Consider the following 22,265-nt stretch of genomic DNA (forward strand, 5'->3'; position numbering starts at 1 on the left):
AGCATGGGCTGCTGAGCACCCAGCTGAGCCCTGCACTGCCCTGGAAGAAGGGTGCTGGAGGTGCCCCCCAGCCTGCAATGGGGCTGCTGGCAGGCAAGTGGGTCCAGGATGACCCCAGAACCAAAGGCAGCAGTGGGATGAGGACTCCCTTTGGGAAGGGATGCTGGAGCCAGGCAAGAAAGGAATTGGAGCAGAAGGATGAGCTGCACCTCTGGGGATGGCTTGATGCCTTTCCTCCTGCACCCATGGGTGGGCTCTGGTGTCGAGAGGGCCCTGATGGGCAGGCGTGGGGTGCTTTGTATTTTTGGAGGCAGACACCAGGCGTCCCAGTGCTGGGTTTCACAAGCCCTCGTGACCTTTACAGCACAGCGACGTGCCCTGGGGAGGATTGTTTCATACAAAACAGACCTTTGGATAGGCTTTCCACTTCCTTCACAGCCAAGCACAAAGGAACAGCAAGTCCTCACTCCGAATAAAATGACAAGGCAGCCCTGCAGATGGGCTCTCTCCCCACAGCCAGCAGAGCCCTGCGCCCACGCCATTCCCGAGGTCCTGCAAGAGGGGGAGTTACAGCTCTACAGCTCCCTTTTGCTGTATCTCCCAGCCCAGACTTCCCCACGGGCAGGGGACCCTGTCTGAGCATCGACTTTTGCTGTTTTTGGGAGAAAACAGATCTGTGCTTGGAGGGGGTGAGCCCTGATGCTCGGCACCCCACAAGTCTTCCTCTGTGAGCCCGGTGAATTGGTAGATGCCAATCACATCCTAACCCTAACCCTACACCCAGTGGGGCTCCCAGTACAGCACCAGTACGGGCAGGGGACCCGAGGTGCAGAGCCTGGGGTGCAGGGGATGGAAAGGGTGCGAGGGGGTGTAGAGTGCAGGATGCTGAGGGTGAGAGGGATGCAGGGGGAGGGATTGCAGGGGGAAACCGGTGCAGGAACCAAGGGCTGCGGGACTCAAGGGGTTCGGGACCCAAGAGGTTCGGGACGGCGCCCCGGGAGCCCTCGAAGGTCTCAGCCCCGGGCGGTGCCTCCAGCTGCGGGCGGGGCCGCACATCTGGGCGGGGCGGGCGGGCAGTGACTCCGGAGGGGCCGGGGGGGGAGCATCCCAGAGCTGGTACGAGCCCTGTCCCGAGCAGATCCCAGCCAAGAGGAGACCATGCCCAAGTGTCCCCGCTGCCAGAAGGAGGTCTACTTCGGTAAGGGCTCTCCCCCACCCCCCCGGCTGCCTCCATCCCCTGCGGGGCTGTGGGGCTGCTTCAGCCAAGCTCCCCCGATGCTGCATCCCACCGGCATTCACATCTCGGGGCACCCCAAAAGCTGCAGGTTCCCGCGGCACTCCGGTGCTTACAGGTCCCCGCCAACCCCAGCGCCACGGGTCCTGGGTGCTCCCATGTTGTGCACAGCGTGGCTGCAAATTTTGGGGGGTTCTCAAAGCTGTGCGCTCCTGGAGGAGGGGGGAGTGTCCCTATAAATCCACCCAAGGTGTCTGGATGCAGGGTGGGTACCCCCAGCCTGCAGGAGAGGCACAGCATGGGACCCCAGCCCTGTTTCCATCCCAGCATTGCCCATAGCCCCGTGCCAGTTTGGAGCCCAAAGGCCCATCCCTGCTGCCTGGTCAGGCAAGCAAACACCTTCCCAAAGGGAAATCCTTCCCTCGGGCACGATCCTGGGTCAGTGGGTTTCCCACAGGCTGCCCTGTGTGATTTAGCACCCTGAGATAACAGCTCTGGGTTATTTTTAAGCCACTGTTGAAGGGGAGCCACAAGTTTTCCTGGGCTGCTGTCTGCCACTGGGCTTCAGCTGGGTGCCCTGCCTTGGGACTGGGACCCCGAAGCTCCAGGCTGCTTCCCCTTTTGTAGCTGTGCTCTTGCTTGTCCTGGCTGAGGGTATCTGGGGGGGATTGAGCCTCTCCCCCTGCCAGCAGCACCTGCTGGAACAGGCTCAGGTGGCCAGACCTCCCTCCCTCCTTCCCTGCTTCACCTGGACTTGAGGACATTGGCAGGGAGTAGCTCAGATGCAGCTCCCTGCTTTTTAATTTATCAGAGATGAGGGATCTGGGACCTGCGTGGCACCTCTGTTACTCTCTCTACGTTTTTTCCTGCTCTGTTTGTGTGTGAGCCCCAACTTCTACCTTCTTGAAGTTCAGTCCCAGGGGCTCCTCTCCCTGCCCAAGAGGATGCCCATTAGTGATGCCCACCCTGGGGAGGAATCTTGGGGCTGCTCTGGGCACTGCCTGGAGAGCTGCTGGGACATGGTTGCTGTGGCTGGGGAAAATCACTTTGCCTGAACTTGAACTCACCATGTGCAGCCTGGTTTTGAGGTGAGGGAAAAATACAGTTTGTGGCTCCCTCCTGTGACTGAGGGTCCTGGAGCACCTAATTCTACCCGTGTAGCTTGATACCAGGAGCTACCAAGGGGTTGGTGCCAGCGTCTGCCTTTTCCTGTGGGTCTGTTTCAACCCCACTCATGGTTTTCCGTGCCTGCGGGTGCAGCCGTGGGGACACTGAGGTGTGGCTGTTTGACCAAGGAGTGGTTTAGGCTGACATTTATCAGGCTGCTCTTTCGAAATGTCTCTATCGATGTAGAGAGGTTGAGGAGGGTTCAAAAGCTGCTGGGAGGGCTGAGCTCACAGTCTGATTTCTCTGCCTGCAGATAAGGAGCACTGGCAGAGGAAGCAGAGAAAGCTCCAGGGCTCTTGGAGCCTGGCAGTCCTCCTTCAGCATGCCTTGGGCTGCTTGTGTCCAAATCACCTCTGTAGAGAGGAGGGGTGAGGAAGAATCGTAGAATTGGCTGGGTTGGAAGGGACCTCAGAGCTCATCAAGTCCAACCCTTGATCCACTACCCCTGCAGTTTCCAGCCCATGGCACTGAGTGCCACATCCAGGCTCTAAAAAAATTTTTTTTTCCGACCGCCGAAGTTTTTATTCCGGGCAGCAGCAGGGAGACACTGAGCACAGCACAACCCTGAGCTGCAGCTGCTCCCCCCACCCCGGGGAGGCAGTGAGGACCCCCCCGGCTCTGCTCCCCTCCCCCACACCGGGGGTACCCTCTGGGAAATGGGGAGGGGGCTCAGACACAGCCCCGGTCACTGTCACAGGGGCACAGGGGCTGCCCCAGCCCCCCCTGGTCCTGTCCCACCACCAAAGAGGCACAGGGGTGATCCGGACCATGGGGGCTGAGGGGGGGAGGGGGGCACAGCTTCCAGTTCACTGGGAAATGCTGCCAAGGGAGGTGAGATCCAGCAGTGAGCCCCCTCCCCAGAAAGCACCTCATCCCTCCTGCCCACCCCTCTCCTACCCCTTCAGGCTCTCTCTCTCTGGACACAAATGCACCAAGACCCCTCCCCAGCCCCCCAGCTCCTTTCTCTGGAACTGCTTGGTCCTACTGAGGGGGGGGCACAGGGCTGGGCACCCCCCAGTCCAAAACCCCTCGGGAAAAGTGAGTGAGTGCGGGAAGAGATGATGCCCAGAGGACTGGGGATGGGGTTTGTGGGGCCAGGGGTCTCTTGCCTGCATGGCTGAGAGCCAGGGGACCCCCCTGCAAGGAGCCTTGGCAGAACTCCTGCCCCAGATTTAGTGCTGGTAGGGAAGCTGAGCTCCTTCCAGGGACCCTGTGATGGGAGGGCCCTGCTGCAGCCAGGCTGGGGCTGCCTGGACTGGGGGGGGATGCTGCACCCCCTGATGGGCTGTGGGCACAGGAGGCTCTTTGTGCTGCTGGGGGGTGGCAGCAGGGCTGCCTGGTGACATTTGGGTACTGCCTCTGCTCCCACCCACTGGTTTGCTCCTTGTGCAAGCTGTTGTGAGCATATTTGGACTCCACGGAGGTGCTTCAGGCTGCTGAGGGCTCCCCTGGGGCACGTGTCGCCAGCAGCCACTCAGTCCCCTTGCTTGACCTCCTTTTGCAGGCACGGGAAGAGTGCTCAGACCTGTTTCTGATGGGGCTTCCTGAGAAAAGCTTTGCTTTCTCACTTAATAAATCCCCAGGAGCCCAGCTGGCAATATTAAGAGCACGTGCAGCTGCAAAAAATCCCCTCCCTCCCCCCGCTCTGCCACCCTGCTCCCCATAAACACGTCCTGGCCCCAGCAAACAGCAAACTTTGTCCCATCCACAGCCTCCTGAACCCTGGCCAAGCTCCAGCCCTGCTCTGGTTTTCCATGGTGTGTGCAGAATGGGAGCTGTGGCCAGGGTGCCTGCAGCTGGAGGGGACTGGGTGGTGGTGGCAGTGATGGCTTTGGTTCATGGTTCACCACCTGAACTGCCAGCTCCAGCAGGCACTTGGATTCCAGCTGGCTGGAGTTGATGTTGGAAGGGGGGAGGTCCCCAAATCTGTGGAACAGAGGGAAGTCTGTCAGTCAGTCTCTCTGCATGGATGCAGCAATATTCAGCTTGGGTGTGGTGGGGAAGTTTTGGAGCTGGATGAGTGTGGTAATGGGTGTGCACAGCAAGCACTTGAGTTTGAAAACCTCTGTCCTGGCCAAAGAGACTTGAGAAAGTGCCCAAAAATGTCCTCCCTGGGGTCGATGGCAGGGAGATCAACCTGCCAAAACCTGAGTTTTTGTGCCTGTTTGGTGGCTCAGCTAACCCCTGTCCTTTCCATGGCAGCGGAGAAGGTGACTTCTCTGGGGAAGGACTGGCACAGGCCCTGCTTGAGATGTGAGAAGTGTAACAAGACCCTGACATCTGGAGGCCATGCAGAGGTGAGGTTTGCTGCCCAGAAGTTCACTGCCCCCCGAAACCAGGGGCTGCAATGGGGGGGGGTGGGATGGGATGGGCAGAGACGGAGCTGAAGGGCAGTCAGGGCTGATGCTCTTTTTCTCTCCTTGCAGCATGATGGCAAACCTTACTGCAACCACCCCTGCTATGCTGCCTTGTTTGGACCCAAAGGTAGGGTTCCTGTTATTGGGGCTGTGGGAGGTAGGGTCAGGGGCTCAGGGTTCCCATCTCTCAGTGGGATGCACTCCCCATCCCATTCCATGCTGACCCTGCTCTCTCTTTCTCTCTTCCAGGGTTTGGCCGGGGAGGAGCTGAGAGCCACACGTTCAAATAAACTTCAGGTTGGTACCTGGAGCTCCCCTCCTGCCTCTGGCTGCCTGGGCTTGGGGAAATGGGGAAGGCAGGCATGGTGTGATGTCTTGCTGGGCTGGCTGTGACTCCCAGTCCTCACACTGGTGCCAGGGAGCACCCTGATGGGTTCCAGCTCCTCCTCTCTGCTGTCCTCAAGTTACCACCAGCACTTGCTTTTGCTTTGTGTCCCGTTGAAGCACCGTGGTCCTTAGTGTGTTTCCACTTCCAGCCCAGCCTGACTTCATCCCCCTCTTCTCTTCCATCCCTTTCCAGGGCCAGGGATCCCAGCAGAGCCCAAACACCCCGCAGCAGACACGCAGTTTTGTTTTAATTCACCCTGTACTAGAGTAGCACCTGAAGAGCAATAAATAACCCAGGCTGGGGAGGTGTGGAGAGGGGCTCTGCTCCAGAGGGAATGCTGCTGCAGCGTGGAGGTTCAGATGCCCCCCTGGAGAGGGAATTTGGCTGATCTTGCTGAAGGACACCTGGACAGGACACTGCACCCTGCCAGCCGAAACCCAGCCCTGCTTTTGGCACCCAGCTGTCATGGCTGGACCCACAATTGTATTCTCAATCTTTAATAAACCCTGACTGAAAGATGCTTCCTCCAGGTAGTGGCTGTCCTCTCTGTAAGGGGGACCCCACTGGGCTCCTTTGTGAAGTGTTTGCCACTTGCTTAAGTGCTTGACTGAGCCCCACACTGTGTGATGGCTCCATGGGGGTTTCCTCCTGGTGTTCACAGGGTCCTGCCCATGGATTCCCCACGCAGGGGCTGCCCAAGCTGTTAGAGGCAAGAAAAAGAGCAAGAAGAGCAAGGCAGGAGCATCCCCCAGGTGCTGCAGGCACCAGGGCTGAGCATCCCCCGTGGGAAGGGGGTGGTGGGGGTTGTTCCAGTGCTTGGTCTTCCAGGGCTCAGGGGAAAGGTTCTGTGTCATTACGTTTGCAGCTGCCTGGTGCATGGTGGCTCCTGCCCTGAGCCCCCCTCTTGCAAGGGGGTTAAAGCAGAGGTTACCTGTGAGAGGAAGGCAAAGGTGGAGGGTGACAAAGTGAGAGGTGGTTTGCAAATGTTTCAACCTCTTTGCCCTGCTGGCAGAACAGCACTTAACAGATCCAAAAGATGTCAACTTGAGGGAAGCTTCTAAAATGGCTTCTTAACCATGTCTTTCCCTAACCTGACCCACCACATTTACATATTCAGAGATACTTCATAATGCACGGGGATATTTTTATCTACAGTTTATTCATGTATTTCCTTAGAGACTGCTCTACATCTTACTGTCACACCAGCCTCCTGGGGGCTGGCCAAAACCCCTCAGGCTTGTCAGAGATAGATGTCTAATGTCAAAATCTTCAGTGGCAGAAGCAGTCTGATCTGATAAGCATCTCACAAACTTCCCGTGTGCTCTGCACCCACCAAACACACTTCAGGGGCACGAACTCAGCCAGCCAGCACTCCCACCCCATCACCACAACAAATGTCTGTGTCAAAGGCAAAGCCCTGCCTGTCACCAAGGCTCCCTGGCCCCTTGTCCTTCCATTCCCCCCCTTTCCAGCAGCCTTCCCGGGCAGCCAGCACCCGGGGCTCCCAGCCAGCAAGCCCCTGTCCTGCTCTGCTCTGCTGCTGGCACCCTGCCTGTCCCCGGGGTGATGGGGATGTGGCTTTCGAAGCCAAGTGGTGATCCAGCCCCAGCAGCCCTGAGTGTGCTGCTGGAACAGAGTTTAACCCCAGCATGAAAAAGAATGGCACACACAAGGCTCTGGATTTAAGTGCATCCAGCTGGGGAAGGAACCCATGAATCGAGGTCCTGGTGTCCCCCCCCCCCAAAAAAAAAAAAAAGGGCTCTGCACCAAAACTTTTCAGGAGCCGCTAATTCCAGGTGCAAAGAGGGGACGAGCAGGGAACCAGTGAAAGGTTTGGACACACGAGTGCTGCTCGGGGAGGGGCTGGGGCGATCCAGCCCTCCAGCTGAAAGCCCTTACTGGGACCATTTGCAGAGCTGGCAGGGGCAGTGTCCTGCCTGGGGCTGCTCTTTGCCTCGCTCCTTGACCCCCACGCGTGGTGTGGGTGTGGGGCTGGGGTCGGCTCTCCCTGCCTGAGGGCGTAGAGGGATGCTCCAACTGCACAGCGCTCGGGAAACCTCTGGAAACCTCGGAAGAAGCCAAACCCGATCCTGCAGCTGCCTCTCTCCGTGCTGTGCAGGTTCGTGGCTTTAAACTGGGGGTCCCTCCCTCGAGCAAGCTCTGGGGACAAAGCCCTCGGGTGTCGATTCCCCAAACAGCTCCTTCTTGCCTGTCCTTTTTCTCTGCCTGCTCTGGAACGTGGCACTCCCCCTGAGATGGCGTTTAGCCCCAGGACTTGCTGGCAGGATGCTCCCCACCAAGGGCTGGGCTGGTACAAGTCACACTCTGCCTGCTCCAGCCCTGATGCTGCGGGGATGGGCAGTTCAGGCACGGGTTGCAGCCGCAAGGAACCTTGGTCAAAGAAAACACACGATAAACTGATTTTTTTTTTTTTTTTTTTTTTTCAATTTGCTTCGGCTTTGGAGAGGAAGCATCAGCAGCTGGCTTGCATTTGGGTAGAAAATCTCTCCCTGAGCCAGGTGCTCCCTTGTGATGTGCAGTGAGGCTCAGGCAGGGCACTGGGGGGTGGGCACCATCTTCTCACCATTGAGCAGTAAATCTGTGTCCTCAAGTGTGAGCTGCACGGGCAGGCAGCAGCGTGGCTGCCAGCACAGCTCATCTGTGATGCTGCCAGCTCTGAGCCCTGGCAGGAGCTGAGGAGGGACAAGGACAGTCCCTTCCCTCCCTGGAAGGCCAGGGCCTACCTGTGCTGCAAACCTGGGAGCAAATCCCAGGTTTTTGGTGGAGCTTGGTGTGCCCTGCTGGCTGTTCCCATTCTGCAAGGCTCTGGGAAGGTGGCTGCCAGCCCCCAGGTCCAGCCTGCTCAGCAGCCACAGCCATGGGGATGTTGCTGCCATCTCAAATGGGGTCAGGAAAAGGTCCCAGCCCTGAGGTGACCGTCTGGGACAGCAAAAAGGGGCAGGTGATCTCCAGCATGGTGATGCCCGCCACCAGGGTCTGCTGCTTGGGTGACCTGAAACCCAACCTGGGAGGAAGAGTCTGTGCTTCCTGTGCCTTTATTATTATTTCGGAAGCTTGGGCTGAGATCAGTGAAGTTGCTATAGATGGTTGCTATAAACACTTCATCACTGTGACAAAGAAAACAAACAACATCTCTTGTTTCTCTGGCAGCTGGGGGAGGGCGAGCCCCAAAGCCCTGGGTAGGGAAGCAGAAGAGGTTTTGGCAAAGGACAGGAAACAGGATGGGTTTAGAGGCTGAGCTGCTACTGCTCCCCACCCTCTCTCTGTGGTTTTCTGCACAGAAGGAGAGGGGGGCAGAAAGGGGTTTGGGGGGGGTCCTTCAGCTGATCTGTAAGAGCTGTTGGTGTTGCTTCATCTTCCAGGGCAGGCAGGAAGGGCTGGTGTGGGTCCCCTGGCCCCGTGTCTTCCTCCCAGCACAGATTGCACAGCCCTTAATCCGAAAAAAGTGACAGATGTGTCCCTGAGCTCACAGCTGGCAGAGGGCTGGGAGCCTTGCAGCAGGGTGCTGCCCTGTCCTGGCTCTGTCCTGGCAGGGTGGCAAGGGGCTGCTGCCCACCTCTGGCCTAAAATGTGCCACAGAACCCATGGATCTGGTTCAAAGCTGCCTCCCTGGGATGCTGGAGGGCCACCACCCTGCCAGCACAGATGGGGACACTGGTGTGACCTCTGGTGTGGGGATTTTGTGTCTCACCCATGCTGGCTCCAGCCCCTGGGGGACCCTCATGGCAGGGCCAGGTACCTGCTGTGGGGTGCTGAGCTCTTTGTTTCCCTGCCCAGGGGGTTCTGCAAATAAAGCTGTGACCCCTTCAGGGACAGAAGGGCACAGGGAGGGCTGGGGAAATGTGGCATGGGGACAGCAGTGGCAGGAGGTCTGCTTTTTGATGGGGATACCCAGCTCACCACCACTTAGAGGATGTGAAGCTGGTTTGGGTTAAGCTGAAATGAGCCCTGTTTTTTTTTGTTTTTTTGTTTTTTTGGGTTTTTTTAGATTGAAAAAGTGTCTGCCAATCTCATAACACTTCAGACATCTGCAGACTCCTCCAGACAATGGTTTGAGGGACTGCACAGCTCATGGTGGGCAGCAGGAGCTCAGACAAGCTCAAACCTCATTCCTGATGGGTAACAACATCCCCAGCAAAGGGATCTGAAGGAACAGAAGATACTGAAGGCAGAGGGGCTCTGGGTAAGGGGGTGTAAGAAAAAGCAGATGAGAACATGAACCATGGCACTGGAGGCTGAGGTCTAAGCAGGGAACAAGGGGCTGTCCACACCTCCCTGTTCCCACTGCTGGTGAACCCTGAGGACATTTGCTACATCCTGGTGACTTTCCCCAGCAGGGAGACCAAGAAGAAAAGTTGGCATCAGGCCCTGGAGCTGCATTTTGCTTTCATGCCTCTTATGTTCAAGGAGACAGGAAGAGTTTCCAAGGGGGAGGCTTCACACCAGAGCCTTTGTCTTTCTCTGGTGAGTTTTGGGTTAAACACCCATGGGGAAAGAGGGCAGAGGGAGTTTCCATGCAGAGAGAAGTCAGCTTGGTAAAGAGAAAAGGCTGAAACTCCTGAGAAGAGAGAATTGTGAGGTCTCAGATGTTTTGGTTTTTTTTTCCCCTAATCCTTCCCACTTCACTTATCATCCTGAAAGTGCAGACCTTGCATCAGAGGGCCTGAAACGCCAACGCCCTCAGCAAGCATCCAACTGCTGGGAGCTGACCTTACATTTTGGCACTAAATCCCACAAAGAAGCCTGATGCAGACCCACTCACTGTGTCCAGGAAAGCTTGCACTGGAGCATTTATTTGTGTAGCCACGCTGGGCCCTCTCGGGAACCAAGTGCTCTGCACCCATTCTGTGATGCAATGCAGGTGCTGAACCTGTGCCAGGCCAGCAGGATCAGCACCCAGTGGCAAAACTTGGTGCCAGGAGGCTGCTCGTTGCTCTCTGGCAAGGAGATGCTTGTTTGTCACCTGAGGTGGCTGCTTGGAGTTTGCTGACACAGCAGGGATCCTGGGGTGGGTGGTCTGGAGGGCACCATCCTCCCCCTGTGCAGGGAGAGATGCTCAGCTGGGGGACACAAAGCCCTCTGTGCTGAAATGATGTTTGATCTGCTGCCTTTCCCTGCCTGGTGTCCCAACCAGGGGAGAGGATGGATGTAGGGAAGAGCTGGGAGGGAGCCAGGATGGATGTAGGGAAGAGCTGGGAGGGAGCCAGGATGGATGTAGGGAAGAGCTGGGAGGGTGTTGGGAGGGAGCTGGAGTTGTTTGCAATAGGAAATGGTGCAGCCTGCCTGCTCTGCTCTGGGTGTGAAATGTGAAAAGCTTGTGTTGCAAGGGCAGGGAGAGGAGCTGGGGGTCTCTGCTCTGCCACCACCTCTGCTGGGAGAGGGGAGAGGAGGGAAATGAGGAGCTCCGGCTGCCCCGAGATGGAGGAGGAGGAGTGTGGGAAGCAGTGAGTCTGGCTGGGAGAGAGCCTGGGTCCTGCCTCTGCCTTCATGGGGTAAGAGCATTAATAAAAAAAGAAAGAGAGAAAGAAAAAGAGAGAGAAAGAGAGAAAAGAGAGAAAGAAAGAGAGAAAGAAAGAGAGAAAGAGAGAAAGAGAGAAAAAAAGAAAGAAAGAAAGAAAGAAAGAAAGAAAGAAAGAAAGAAAGAAAGAAAGAAAGAAAGAAAGAAAGAATGAAAGAAAGAAAGAAAGAAAGAAAGAAAGAAAGAAAGAAAGAAAGAAAGAAAGAAAGAAAGAAAGAAAGAAAGAAAGAAAGAAAGAAAGGAAAGGAAAGGAAAGAAAGAAAGAAAGAAAGAAAGAAAGAAAGAAAGAAAGAAAGAAAGAAAGAAAGAAAGAAAGAAAGAAAGAAAGAAAGAATGAAAGAAAGGATGAAAGAAAGAAAGAAAGAAAGAAAGAAAGAAAGAAAGAAAGAATGAAAGAAAGAAAGAAAGAAAGAAAGAAAGAAAGAAAGAAAGAAAGAAAGAAAGAAAGAAAGAAAGAAAGAAAGAAAGGAAAGGAAAGGAAAGGAAAGAAAGAAAGAAAGAAAGAAAGAAAAAGAAAGAAAGAAAGAAAGAAAGAAAGAAAGAAAGAAAGAAAGAAAGAAAGAAAGAAAGAAAGAAAGAAAGAAAGAAAGAAAGAAAGAAAGAAAGGATGAAAGAAAGAAAGAAAGAAAGAATAAAGAAAGAAAGAAAGAAAGAAAGAAAGAAAGAAAGAAAGAAAGAAAGAAAGAAAGAAAGAAAGAAAGGAAAGGAAAGGAAAGAAAGAAAGAAAGAAAGAAAGAAAGAAAGAAAGAAAGAAAGAAAGAAAGAAAGAAAGAAAGAAAGAAAGAAAGAAAGAAAGAAAGAAAGAAAGGGAAGAAAGGAAGAGAGAAAGGAAAGGAAAGGAAAGGAAAAAACAAAGAAAAGAAAAGGAAAGAAAAAAGAAGAAAGAAAACAAAGAAAAGAAGAAAAGAAAAAACAAAGTAAAGAAAAAAGAGAAAGAAGAAAACAAAGAAAGAAAAAAAAAGAAAAGAAAAAAGAAAAGAACAGAAAGAAAAGAAAAGAAAGAAAAGAAGAAAAGTAAAAACAAAGAAAAGAAAAAAGAAAAGAAAACAAAGAAAAGAAGAAAAAACAAAGAAAAGAAGAGAACAAAGAAAAGAAGAAAGAAAAACAAAGAAAAGAAGAAAGAAAAGAAGAAAATAAAGGAAAAGAGAAAAGAAAAAAGAAAATAACAGAGAAAAGAAAAAAGAGATAAAAGAAAAAAAAGAAAAAAGAAAAAAAAAGGAAAAGACAGGAAAAAAGGAAAAAAAATACCCAAAGAAAAAAAATTGTTTTTTTTTCCCAGGAGCAGAGCTCTCACCTCTCCCTTGGCAGGGCAGGGCTGAGGTGACATCAGGAAGCTGTGCTGCTGCCCGAGGTGGCCCTTGTCACATACAATGTGCATGAGGCAATGGGATGTGGCATCATCTCTGGCAAGAGCCACAAGCACGGGAGCTGTCTGGAGGCTGAGGTTGCCATGGCAGGGCCACAAACAGCCTCCTGCAGCCCCGACTGAGTCACCGGGGAGGAAACCACCCGGGTGACACATCCTGCCCCAAACCAGAATCAGAGAATCACAGAATTGGCTGGGTTGGAAGGGACCTCAGAGCTCATCAAGTCCAACCCTTGATCCACTCCCACTGCAGTTCCCAGCCCATGGCACTGAGTGCCACATCCAGGCTCTTTTGAAATATCTCCAGGGATGGAGAATCCACCCCTTCCCTGGGCAGCCCATTCCAATGCCTGATCACCCTCTCCAGAAAGAAATTCTTTCTAATGTCCAACCTAAACCTCCCCTGGCACAACTTGAGACCTCTTGTGCCCTCTTGTCTTGCTGAGAGTTGCCTGGGAAAAGAGCCCAACCCCCCCCTGGCTCCAACCTCCTTTCAGGGAGTTGGAGAGAGTGATGAGGTCTCCCCTGAGCCTCCTCTTCTCCAGCCTCAACACCCCCAGCTCCCTCAGCCTCTCCTCATAGGATCTGTGCTCCAGTCCCTTCCCCAGCCCAGTTGCCTCCTTGGACCTGCTCCAGGACCTCAATCTCCTTCCTGAGCTGAGGGGCCCAGAACTGGACACAGGACTCAAGCTGTGGCCTCCCCAGGGCTGAGCACAGGGGCAGAATCCCTTCCCTGGACCTGCTGGCCACGCTGTGATGAGGTCTCCCCTGAGCCTCTTCTCCAGGCCGAACAGCTGAACAGCTTCTGTTCAGCCCCAGGAACACAGAGAGGGGGAAGCCGGGTGGTTTCTCCCCAGTAGGAGAATTCCTTGGGGTGTCAGTACCCACCTGGACCTCCCGGGTGCAGAAGGTGACATTGGTGACATCAGTGATATCCTGATGCAGCGACTCGTGGGCATTTCAGTCCCTGCAGGGACAGGGGGGTGAGGGTGGTCTGGATGCAGTGGGGCAGGAGTTCTGCTGGTGGGGTGGCAGTGCCAGCCCTGCTGGGACAGAATCCCAGAACCATTTGGGTTGGAAAGGAGCCTCTGAGAGCATCCAATCCAACCCTTGATCCACTCCCCCCGTGGTTCCCAGCCCATGGCACTCAGTGCCACATCCAGTCTCTTCTTAAAAACCTCCATGGACAGCAGAGCAGAGGCTGCCCCACCATCACCTCCTTCATCTCTCCACAGCACGAGGTCCATTTCTGCTGGAGGAAATGATTCCTTTCCCATTGGCTTCTCCCACCCTGGGAAAAGGCAGCAGAGCAGATAAATGGGGCTGTGCCTGCTGGGACAGCACTGAAGAGGCTGGGATTTTGCTGCCTGGTGTCCAGGATCCAACCCTCTGGAGCACCAGGTGCCTCGTGCCAGCTGTATCCATGGGACCATGGGACTGGGCTGGCTCCTGGCCTGGCTGTCCTGGCTCCAGGCCACTGTAGGACTGGCTTGTCCAGTGGGATAGAGGTGGCATGGGGACACCTGGGGATGGTGTCCCTCCCCAGGCTCTGGGATGGAGTGCATCACTCCATGGGTGAGGATGCTCAGTGGCTGGGGGGCTGGGGGACAGGAGCAGGAGCCCAGAGAGGGGGTGGTGGGCAGGAGCATCCCTGAGTGTGTGCTCTGGGTGCTGAGGGGAAGCCCAGAGAGGGGGTGATGGGCAGGAGCATCCCTCAGTGTGTGCTCTGGGTGCTGAGGGGGAGCCCAGAGAGGGGGTGATGGGCAGGAGCATCCCTCAGTGTGTGCTCTGGGTGTTGAGTGGGAGCCCAGAGGGGGGGGTGATGGGCAGGAGCATCCCTCAGCGTGTGCTCTGGGTGCTGAGAGGGAGCCCAGAGAGGGGGTGATGGGCAGGAGCATCCCTCAGTGTGTGCTCTGGGTGCTGAGGGAGAGCCCTTGTCTTGGCAGCAGCAAAGCAGAGAGCTGCCTGAGGGAGGGAAGGGCCAGACAGAGGAATGTGTGTGGGGACAGGGGTGGCTTGGAGCAGGGTTTATGGAGTGGTCAAGAAAACACAGGAAATGAGCTCCAGCTGAAGGTCCCTCCTGCCTGGAGACTGCAGCAGGGATGGGAAAAGAGACAAGCAACGTGTCAGACAGCACCTGATAGCAGCAAGGTATGGAAAGCTGAGGAGGATGCCAAAGACAGCAGAGGATTATCCAGGTCTGATAAAGCTCTGGGCAGCAGAAAAGGACTTCATGGAGTGTTGGGAAGCAAAGCCAAGGAATTGTATGGAGATGCCAAACCTCTTAGGAAGGAGAGCAAAGAAGTGGCTAGAGACTGCTGAGCTGGAGCTGGATGAGGGATAAGGAAAATGCTTTCCAGGCCATTAGGAAAGAGGAAGGATGTGAGACAACAGCTCCTAGAGAAGATATTTTAACAATGATATTTTAAAAACCCTTGAGCCTTCCTAACTCCCCCAGGAGCCCTTTCAGGGCTGGCTGGAGAAGGAGTTGGGATCTGCAGGACGAGGAGAGTGCTGATCCAGCACTCAGCATCAGGAAGGGCCGAGCTCCCAGGATAGGGATGGGAGGCAGGAACCAGAGGGAAAAAGGGCAACCACAGTTCATGTTAGCAAGCAGAATTCTGCAGAGGGGCTTGTGAGAGCTGTGTGATTTCTCTCCTCATTGCAAGCAGCAGTTTGGCTGTAAGAGGCCATTCCATAGCTGGAAGGAACTTCACGTGTTGTTTCATGGTGCTCAGATGTTAGGGAAAAAAGGGAAAAGCATCCCACGAGATCCATAGATGGGAAGTTAGATGGTTATGAACTGGATAATTGGCCAGGAAACCACCAGGGATGGCTTCAGACAGGTTTTATGTGCAGGAAGAGGCAGGATGCCCACTGTGCTGCTGGAGCCCTGGGACCCATCAGGAGCCAGCACCCAGGAGCCCACCTCAGGGGGAGGTTTTGGCCACGTAAAACCCAGCCAAGAGGAGGATTTTTCACCTCTGTGACAGCAGGCTGGCTCCCCAACAGCAGAACTGTTTCCCCCTGCTTCTCCCCCAAGGATAAATCCCTGGGATTGCCTCACTGGAGTGTTTAAACACCTGGGGACCAGAGCTGCCTGCAGCACATCTCATGGAGCTGGAAAGAAGGAGCAGGGCAGGGATGGAGTCACCATCCCTGGGGACATTTTTAACACAGGCAGATGTCGGGCTGAGTGACACCTTGGCCACCAGTTGGGCTCAAAAGATCTTAAAGGTCTTTTCACACCAAAATGACGCTGGGATTGTAGGAAGGTGAGAACCCCATCCCCAGGAGCCAAAATCTTGGGCTCTCCCATCAACCCAGAGACCATGCCCTGTCGCGATAGCGGCAGAGCCGTGTCCCGAGAGAAGGCGAAGCCTTTTTTTTTCGGGAATTCCTTCATCCCGGAGGGGCGGGGGATGCTCGCAGGGCTGGGGGGCTGCGACAGGGGACACACGGGGGGGGGACGGACACCCGTGTCAGGGGCCACCCCTCCGGCAAGGCATGGGGACGGGTGGCTTCCTTTCGGCGTAAGCACAGAGGAAATAAATATTGTGTGTGGGGGGTGGGATTAGTGCGGCGGTCGGGGCAGCCGCGGGGGGGATCCGCGGGGTTCCGCACCCATCCGTGGGGTTCGACCCATCCGCGGGGTTCCGCACCGATCCGCGGGGTTCCGCACCCATCCGTGGGGTTCGACCCATCCGCGGGGTTCCGCAGCGATCCGCGGGGTTCCGCACCGAACCGCGCACGCCCTGCAGGGCTCCTCCCATCCGCCAGGGGGCGCCGCAGCGGGCGGGTTCCTGGAGAGGCCGCTCTGCGCATGGCGGCGGCAGAAGGCGGGAAGTGGCGCCATGAGGCGGCGGCAGCCACAGCGGCAACAGGAGCGGGGTCGGGTCTTGTCCGGAGCTGTCGGGGCTTTGTGCCGGGCTCTGCCCCCCCGTACCCGGCCCGCCCCCGACACCCTCCGCTGCGCCAGGTTCGACCGACCGCAGGCGGTGAGCGCGGGCCGCACCCCGTGGCGGTGGGCCCTGCTGTTGCCTAGCAACCACGCATCCCCCCCCCACCCCCCCCACGCCTTCCCCACGGTCCTGGCGTGGGGGGACACCGTGGATTCCCGTGTGGGACCCGTTCTTCCGGTTGGGGACAGCTGTGGGGGGCTGGGGCCAGGGTCAGCTGTGGGGAGGTTTCTGCCCGTGCCCCGGTGAGGGTCTGGGACTGAGGGTGTTTTCTGCGGGTTTTAACTTAAAATTCCTTGTTTCACCCTGGTCTGCAACACTTCGCTGGTGTCACCTGGGCTTTGCTTCTGTTTAGGTGGCTCTGCGTGGGTTGGATCTCGCTTCAGGGCTTGACAGAGCTGCAGCTGACACGCAGGGTGCCCCACTTGGGTATTTTAAACATTTCAGGAGTGTTGGCTGAAATTCCAGCTCTGAGCCCCGTTCCAGGTTGTCACCGTGCTCTCCCTGGGTGGCCAAGAAATGATTTCCAGTTCTGTGCTGAGTTTTGGAGGCTGTGGTGGTCACAGCTTTTCAGTCCTTGTTCCTCTATGGGGAAGCAGTGTCTTTTATCAGAGCAGATGCTTTGGAAACTTTTCCCTTGTCTTCGTGTCCCTCAGACTGGGGACCAGTGCTGGGTCTTACTGGACACCCACCAGTAGCATCCTTTCTCTTTCTGAGCACACCTTGCTGTAAAGAACACCCATAAAACCCAATTAATGTGTGAACTTGGCTGTCTCCAGTGTTGGCAAGATGCAGGTGTGCTCTTTTGTGGAACAGCTGATAATAAAATAGGGGATTAGTTCTAATTAAAGGCTAAAAACCTGGCAGATATTTTGCCTGCTGATCTCTCCCCCCCTCCCCTTCTCTTTCTTCTGCAGAGCCTGGATTTCTGGAGGCTGCTCTATGCTCTTCTGAAACAAATCCATGGAGGAAAGTGGACTAAGGCTGAAACCATAGGTAACTGAGTCACTCTGCCTGACTGCACAGTTTCCATAATTCCCTGGGAACTACTGGGAATTTGTAGCACTTTTATTTGTTTATTTTTTGCTTCACTGTTCCCTGTCAGAAATGCTCCATTTTGAATACTTCAGTTTATGCCTGACTCCTGCTGCTGCATCACAGGTGTGCAGGCAGGTTTGCCCCTCTTTAGCTTGCTTTGCCCAGGAAACTGGGATATTTTTGTGTCTGCTAGGGACATTTTTCAGCTGGTAAAACTTTGCAGTGATCTTATGCATTCCCAGCATCTGCAGGGATAACCACAGAAAGAGATTTGCTCTTCCTTTGGTCCCTTTTTTCTCTGTTCCAAGTATGACACATGATTCTGGGGTTAATTTTCTATCACCTCCTATGTCAGGGTTGGAAATTTTTGTGTAGGAACCATGAAGGACAGTGTTGGCTTGAAGTTAAAGGAAACAAAAAAGTAAAGTGTGTGTGACTATTTCAGAGGGACAGTGGAAGTTTCTGGGGACAGGATCACTGCTCCAGAGAGAAGCTGAATATTTGTGAGCTTCTCACAATGACAAACCACTGTTTATTTCTTAAAAGTTTGTTATTCCAAATACTGTACTACTCCCCAGACTTCTGTCTTAAAATAAGATTATCTGAAGCCCTTTCATTGTGAGAAAAAGTGTTGAGAATGAGTTTGGTTGTGATGGATGGAGGTTTTCTCAGGCCCAAACCACTTGAAATCCACTTTGGTTGCTAAAAGCAAAAAAAAAAAAACCTCAACAAAATTATTTTAGCTGGGTATCTGGTGTAATCTGAGTTAAAAAAGACTGAGCATTGTGGGCAATACCTTTCAAGGAGCAAAAGCAGCACAGTTTTGTTGGTAGCTCAGCAGGAGAGCAGCATTGTTGTTTGTTACTCACAGCATTGCTATTTTTCATTTGGCTGCTGCTGGTTCTCTGCTCCTTGGCAATCTGCTGTGTGTGGTAAGCCAGTTTATTTCTTGGCTGCTCCCATATTAACTGGGGGCATTTTTAGGCAGGATTTCCATGTGCCTGTGGCAGGTTGCTGCCTTTAGGAAGGGAAAACAACTCCTCTGGGGGTGAGATTGTGAGGCAGGGGTGTGTGTTCTGCTCTGAAATGCTGAGTGGATATTGAGGAAACTTACTCAGCTGAAGCTCAGGTTGGATAGCTGTGCATCCTGTCAAATTACACTCATCTACCTTTACTTCTCTGAGTGAAGGAGTTGTCTGCTATGGATCTGATCAATATTTTACTGCTTTTCTTCTCTGTTCCTGCTCTGGAGCACTTGATGTTATTTTGCACGTTTCCATCATGGAAATGAAGTGGTAGCCTTGGGCACAGGGACTGAACTTCCCTGTGGTTTTGCACAGGATGACAGAGGATTGAAACAAATTCCTCTAATTCCAGTGGTTTATGAAATGGAGCAGGTTTTCCTTTCTTTACTGGTTTTGTGCAGCCTCTTCAGCTAAAACAAGGAGAGTGGCAGCTGCTGGGACCTGGAGGATGGCTGTGGGGGCTCCCTCAGGATGAGTGTTACTGGGAAAAGAGAAGCAATACTCAAATGGTCTTAACCTTTAATTTTTTTAATTAAGCTCAAAGCTTTTCCAGAGGAAACACTGAGCTTTTACCTGTGGTTTGCATCTGTTGTTTGGGTCACTGGTGGTTCTTACTGCTCTCTAGAGCAAGACCTGTATTTCAGGGGCTGTATATCAGCTGTTGGATCATGTACCTAGAAGATCATCTTCCTAGAAGAAAGCAGTGTGTTGCAAGGACAAGAATGTATTTTTCCAGAAAACTTTTCCCTAATCTGGAAAATCCTTTTTTTTTTTTCAAGTGACTTGCAAAGTTGCACTTCAGTGTTTATTTCTGCTTTGGGTGAGTTCTTTTCATCAGTCAGTTTTTGATGATGTTGTAGAAGTGAATTTTAGAGAAGATTAAAATTTGCTTTGAAGAGAACAGGTACTAACCATTCCCCTGTGGTTATGATGTGGTGTTTTTTAGGAAAACCTTCTGCATCATGTTTTTAAGTGGGGTGTTGTGTTTTATTGCCCAGCTGGCAGACAGTAAAATAGTTGAAAAAAGTCACACACACACACACACACAAAAAATCCAGACAGACTGATGTTTGAAAATGCAGGACCTGTTGTGTTCTTGCAAAGAGAAACCAAAAACCCCACTGAAGCCTTCCAGTGAGTTGTCATTAAATTCTCTAAACATGGTTTTCCTGGTTTATTTTTTTTTTTCATATAGTAAAAAGCTCTTACTCTAAACTTGGGTGGGAAGCTGTTAATACACTCAAGCCCTTTAAAGATGTCAGAACCACGGGTCTCTTGTCAGTGGAGTACAAGGCAAAATAAGCTGTGTAATGGTTTCTTGGGCACAGCAGCACTGATAAAGTCATGATTAGTGGTTTCATGCTGCTCTTTCTTCATAGAGACTGAGAGCTGTTGGACTTGGTTAACCACCTGACAGCCACCCTGGGTAGCAGTGCTATGTGCACTTAGACAGTTGGAGGAAATGTTTATTTTCATGAGTCACAATTAATTTTTTATATATTGAGGTCTGGAGCTGCAATACATTTTTGTTTGTTTGACAAATGAAGCAGAACTTGGTTTTCTGCAGCAGGAGTTTCCTCCTACCTATCAAAGTGGGTTTTGCCTTAAGAAATACATCTGGTCTTGTCCTTGATTTATTTCCTTTCCATCTTAGCCTGCTGGGTTGATGCCTAACCCTGATTTGATTAGCATATTGTAATTAACTGAAAATACTCTGCTGGGCTTGGAAGAGCTCAGTTTGAATATAGTTTTGAGAGAGCTGACCCCTGAGGTTCACCCACAGAACACACCTTGATAAACAATGTGCCCTGCAGAAGAGGTTGAGTTGGAAGGGCTGTGTAGACCTTTAGAAACTGTGTAATCCTAAGGAAATCCAGGAAGAAGGTGCTGGCAGAGAGGTGCCTGGTGTTATCAGCTGTATCAGTGCTGGCTTTATCTGTTGCTTTGTGATGGGGGAGCAGCTGGCTCAGAGGTGGAGCACAAGGTGAGAGTGAATGGGGCAACATCAGGCTGGTGACTGGTCACTAATTAGGGCTCCATCCTCTGCCCAGTCCTCTTCAACATCTTCATCAATGACTTGGGCACAGGACTGGAAGGAATTTCAAGCAAGTTTGCAGCTGATAGAAAATTGGGAGTAGGAGTCAACTCCCTTCAGGACAGGCAGGTCCTGCAGAAAGGCCCTGAGAAGATAGAGAGATGGGCAGTTACCAACCAGATGAAGTTTAACAGGGGCAAGTGCCAAATTCTGCAGCTAGTGAAGCCCGAAAAGGCCGAATAAACTGTTTAGAGACAAAGTTGATCTGTTGAGATCCTTTCCTGTTTCACTAGGATGGGGCAATTGTGTACTTGAAATAGGGGAGATAAAAGGATCAGAGCAAGACAGAGATTCAGGTGGCAAATTGCCTTGTTGCAGCTGGTCCTGAGTAGTAAAGCAGAGCAGGGAAATGGTGATAAAGGAAAAAAAAAACCACCTGGCTTGCTCTCTATTCCTTTTCTTTGGTGTGTTATTTCTCAGGGAGCTCCCTGAACTGCAGATGGCAGCATGTGATGCTGCTTTGGTTTGAAAAAGAAGCAAGGTAGGTTCTGGTCTTGCTTTTGGAGTGTTTCTGCATTTAACCTCTAATAGCAATTCCTTTCTTGACAAATGCACAAAGAAAAGGGCAATATGAAAACTTATGTGAGAATGTTTGAGGGCTCAAAATAAAATCTTGTATCTCAGTGCTTCCTCCATACAAGAGTGACTGGAGTGCATCTCTCCAGCAAGATTTTTAGCAAATTGTGGTGTTGCTGCTGGGTTTCCTGTTTGGGTCTGTAATGCAGAAGCAAGCTTGGTGTAATACCAGTTGTAATACCAGAGCTGATAAGCTCTGCTCTGCAGAACTCCAGTCCTGCAAAAAATCAGGGGCTCTTTGTCACTGTGTCACCTGTTTAATCATTTTTCTGATCTTGTTGGTTTTTTGTTTTTTTTTTTGTTCCTCAGTCATGGTTAATGTCTTTGTCAGGAATTCATTTGTAACTTTCTCCTGGCCAATTGTGTGCTCAATCCAACTGCTGAGGACACAGAAATCACAGAAAGTTTTAGGTTGTCCTCTCTCCTCCCAAGCTGTATTTTTGCATGGGATTGCCTCGACTCTGGTGCAGAATCCTAGAATTGGCTGGGTTGGAAGGGACCTCAGAGATCACCAAGTCCAACCCTTGATCCACTCCCACTGCAGTTCCCAGCCCATGGCACTGAGTGCCACATCCAGGCTCTTTTTAAATATCTCCAGGGATGGAGAATCCACCCCTTCCCTGGGCAGCCCATTCCAATGGCTGATCACCCTCTCCCTAAAGAAATTCTTTCTCATGTCCAACCTAAACCTGCCCTGGCACAACTTGAGACCTCTTGTGCCCTCTTGTCTTGCTGAGAGTTGCCTGGGAAAAGAGCCCAACCCCCCCCTGGCTCCAACCTCCTTTCAGGGAGTTGGAGAGAGTGATGAGGTCTCCCCTGAGCCTCCTCTTCTCCAGCCTCAACACCCCCAGCTCCCTCAGCCTCTCCTCATAGGATCTGTGCTCCAGTCCCTTCCCCAGCCCAGTTGCCTCCTTTGGACCTGCTCCAGCACCTCAATCTCCTTCCTGAGCTGAGGGGCCCAGAACTGGACACAGGACTCAAGCTGTGGCCTCCCCAGGGCTGAGCACAGGGGCAGAATCCCTTCCCTGGACTTGCACTTGGCCTTGCTGAACTTCTGCAGTTAGCACAAGCCCACTTCTCAAGCTTCTCAAGGTCCCTCTGGATGCCACCCCCTTCCCTCCAGCATCCTGACCTCACCACTCAGTTTGGTGCCATTCCCAAACTTGCTGGGGGTGCCCTCAATTCCCCTCTCCATGTCTCTGAGAAAGATGTTAAACAGCACTGGTCCAGGTACTGCCCCTGGAGGAACCACCACTCCTCATATGTCTCCATTTGACATCAAACTGTTGACCAAAGCTCCCCCGAGTGCAACCATCCAGCCAATTTTTGGCACTGAGGCAATAAAATAAAACTCAGTTTGTGATGTGGGGTCACAGTGGATATAGAAAACAATGTAATGTTCTTTTCTGTGTTCTGCTTGGCTTCCTTTCTGTGTTTCTCACACTGAGTTTGCTTTTGGATGCATATGACAACCAGATGTGATATGGTCATGAAACATTTTATATCTCTGATTGAGTTTCT

General features: G+C 52.7%; 2 protein-coding genes across 3 annotated transcripts in view; both read left to right on the forward strand.

The window, feature by feature from the left end:
- Positions 1–1,072: 1,072 nt before the first annotated feature.
- Positions 1,073–5,670, forward strand: CRIP1 (cysteine rich protein 1). The gene is made up of 5 exons (XM_071751275.1): positions 1,073–1,198; positions 4,604–4,698; positions 4,828–4,885; positions 5,008–5,055; positions 5,339–5,670. The coding sequence occupies exons 1-4, from the start codon at positions 1,159–1,161 to the stop codon at positions 5,046–5,048; spliced, it is 234 nt and encodes a 77-aa protein (XP_071607376.1). The 5' UTR covers positions 1,073–1,158; the 3' UTR covers positions 5,049–5,055; positions 5,339–5,670.
- Positions 5,671–15,850: 10,180 nt separating this feature from the next.
- The window catches only part of TEDC1 (tubulin epsilon and delta complex 1), a 61,045-nt gene continuing 54,630 nt past the window's right edge, over positions 15,851–22,265 (forward strand). Inside the window, exons 1-2 of one of the 2 annotated variants that reach the window (XM_071751276.1) lie at positions 15,851–16,030; positions 16,928–17,006. In XM_071751276.1, coding sequence (XP_071607377.1) covers positions 15,875–16,030; positions 16,928–17,006 — 235 coding nt within the window. In that variant the 5' untranslated portion in view covers positions 15,851–15,874. Of the gene's footprint in view, positions 16,050–16,927; positions 17,007–22,265 lie in introns of both variants that reach the window. The other variant, XM_071751277.1, reaches the window with a different exon arrangement.

The sequence above is a fragment of the Heliangelus exortis genome, chromosome 8 (assembly GCF_036169615.1).
Source record: "Heliangelus exortis chromosome 8, bHelExo1.hap1, whole genome shotgun sequence".
NCBI classification, from domain to species: domain Eukaryota; kingdom Metazoa; phylum Chordata; class Aves; order Apodiformes; family Trochilidae; genus Heliangelus; species Heliangelus exortis.